At 39.1% G+C, this 2,444-nt stretch overlaps 2 protein-coding genes across 2 annotated transcripts in view; one reads left to right on the top strand and one right to left on the bottom strand.

Moving 5' to 3' along the window:
• Positions 1–559, bottom strand: part of CBG00631 — a gene marked incomplete at both ends in the record, with an annotated part of 2,207 nt that extends 1,648 nt beyond the window's left edge. The window contains 2 exons of the mRNA XM_002630174.1: positions 379–483; positions 529–559. Coding sequence (XP_002630220.1) covers positions 379–483; positions 529–559 — 136 coding nt within the window. The remainder of the gene's footprint in view (positions 1–378; positions 484–528) is intronic.
• Positions 1–2,444, top strand: part of CBG25505 — a gene marked incomplete at both ends in the record, with an annotated part of 5,678 nt that overhangs the window by 2,095 nt on the left and 1,139 nt on the right. Inside the window, 2 exons of the mRNA XM_045241933.1 lie at positions 1,602–1,868; positions 1,920–2,166. Coding sequence (XP_045097948.1) covers positions 1,602–1,868; positions 1,920–2,166 — 514 coding nt within the window. The remainder of the gene's footprint in view (positions 1–1,601; positions 1,869–1,919; positions 2,167–2,444) is intronic.

The raw sequence follows: 2,444 nt of genomic DNA, 5'->3' as shown, positions 1-2,444 counted from the left end.
CACCACGCCGCACTTGCAAAGCGATGGGCGGAGCGTCGGTGGGAGGAGGCGGGAATCAAAGTACGCAAACACCGAGTCTCACTTTTTTATTCCGACAATACATAGGTTTCTGCACAAAATAAAACAATAAAACATTTCACATCACACCACCTTTAATCATTGTAGGGAATTTTTTCGCACTCACTGTCTTGCTCAGCGGCCTCAGCCCGTCTTGTGACTTGCGGGGGTGTTCGATTCAAATTCGAATCGCCCACAAGTTGTAAGTAAGGTAGCGGCCGTCAGAAAAGAATTAACTTGAACCCGCGTTAGGTTGGATGCTGGAACATATTCTTTGATTAATTTTGCTGGAACATGTTTTCTGATTAAAAACTATCTTACCGTCTGAGCCAACGGCTTCTGTGCGTCCAAGATTCATTTTAGCATTTTCCGCTTTATTTTTTGCCTCCTCTGCGGCTTTCCTTCTCCCCCGAGTTATTGGCGACTCTGAATTATCAATTTATTCGATATCACTGATATAGACTTTCTCACCATTCGAGCCAACTGCCCATGATTTGTCCATTTGATAGTTATTGCTGTAATTTAATGTTTTTGAAAACGGATAGCAATCAGAAACAGATAGAAAGAGACAGATAGATGAGATCACAAAAAAAACTCGGAAAATTGAGAAATTAGGGTGCAAAATTGAGGAAACAAAGATTCCAGCTCACGCTCTCCCACAGAACAATTTCGAACTGCAAATTAATTTTTGATCTACAGAAAAAAGTTTCGCGCGATCACAATTGCAGGTCTAAAACCATAATTTCAGAATTTTTTATCTGATTTTGTGGAGTTCCAAGATGGTTCAAATGATTCTTAAAATATTAATTAGTGGTTATAGATTCATGTATGGTCGTTTTCCGGGAGAAAAAATGTCAAAAATGATCACTTTGAAAGTTTTTTACAGAAAAAATCTATCTCTTCTTTCAGTTTTTGACATTTCTAGGAGTTCTATAGCTCAAAAAAAACGCAATTATTTTCTCTACATTTTCTATGGACGAATTTTTAATTCGTCTGATAAAACTTTTTTTATAATTTAAAAGCCTCATGAAATTGCACAAAATATCATTTTTGCGTTGTTTTTTGATTAAAAAAAGTGCTTTTAAAGAAAACGAATCAAAAAAGATTCCAAAAATCGACCAAAAATGCTATAAAAAACAAAAAACTAGGAGAAGAATCCAGAAAAAATCAATCGGGAACGGACTCCATTGAACAATTTCACACATGCGCCTTGAAGTTACTGTAGAAAGGAATTAAACAATTTCGCTTGTTTTAGCAGATTTTTTGCAGCAATTAAATATCACATTTGAATTCCCAGCCAATATGCTCTCGCAATTTTCTGAGATTCGAACAAAATTTAGAATTTTATAACATTCAACCTTGTTTCTAAGATTTAAACTGTTTTCCGCTCGAAATACTATCGAACAATTTCCCACATGCGCCTTGAAGAAGTCACTGTAGAATTGAATTCAGCCAATTTCACTTGTTTTAGCAATTTTTGCAGCAGAAGTTCAAGAGCGGCGATGTCCCGATCGTGCCGACGGCTTCTCACCGTACACATTCAGTCGTCCACCAACTGCTGATGATTTGGAGAAGCCGACTGATAAGAGAATGCTCGCGCTGGCTCGAGGAATGTATTATAGTGATTTCGATTTGGAAGAAGCGCATGCGCTTACTGCTATCGATGGTTGGTTCCTGTTTAGAATGCAGAATATCGTGGATATTTATCATCGGTTGGAGAAAGAGGATGTGACGACGGTGACTGGAGAATTGTTGTTAGAAGCGAAGCAAGCTGGAGTCTCGGATCGACAGCTTGCCAAAAAGATTGGAAGGTAGGCAATTCTTTGATTTCAAAATTGAATTTCTATCCTAAAATTTTCCAGCAACGAATACACGGTCCGCCAGGCGCGTTTCGCCAAAGGAATCACTCCATGTGTGAAACAAATCGACACCGTCGCAGGAGAATGGCCAACACAGACCAATTATCTCTATACGACATTCATCAGAGTCGAAGATGATGTTCGATTCAATATGAAGAACGCTGTAATGGTTCTGGGATCGGGAGTTTATCGAATCGGATCGTCAGTGGAGTTTCACTTGTCGTGTGTGGTATGGATTCGCGAGTTGAAGGTTTGTCCTCTAATAAACCGACATATCATTCAAATATCGGCTCCCGGACATTTCGCAACCGGACATTTCGCAGCCGCGACATTTCGCAACCGCGACATTTCGCAGCCGGACATTTCGCAGCCGGACATTTTGCAGCCAGACATTTCGCAGCCTCTGATAACGTCAGAAAATTAGAATTCCAAATTCTTCGGTTTTGAAAAAAATATATTTTAATGTCAGAAATTGAATTTTCGAAGAATTCGGCCGAAAAAAAACCAAATTTCAGCTGAAAAAATAGC

Source organism: Caenorhabditis briggsae, assembly GCF_000004555.2.
Source record: "Caenorhabditis briggsae complete genome, chrII, whole genome shotgun sequence".
In the NCBI taxonomy this organism is placed as follows: domain Eukaryota; kingdom Metazoa; phylum Nematoda; class Chromadorea; order Rhabditida; family Rhabditidae; genus Caenorhabditis; species Caenorhabditis briggsae.
The sequence above is the reverse complement of the archived record's forward strand: the minus strand, read 5'-3'. Positions and strand labels throughout refer to the sequence as shown.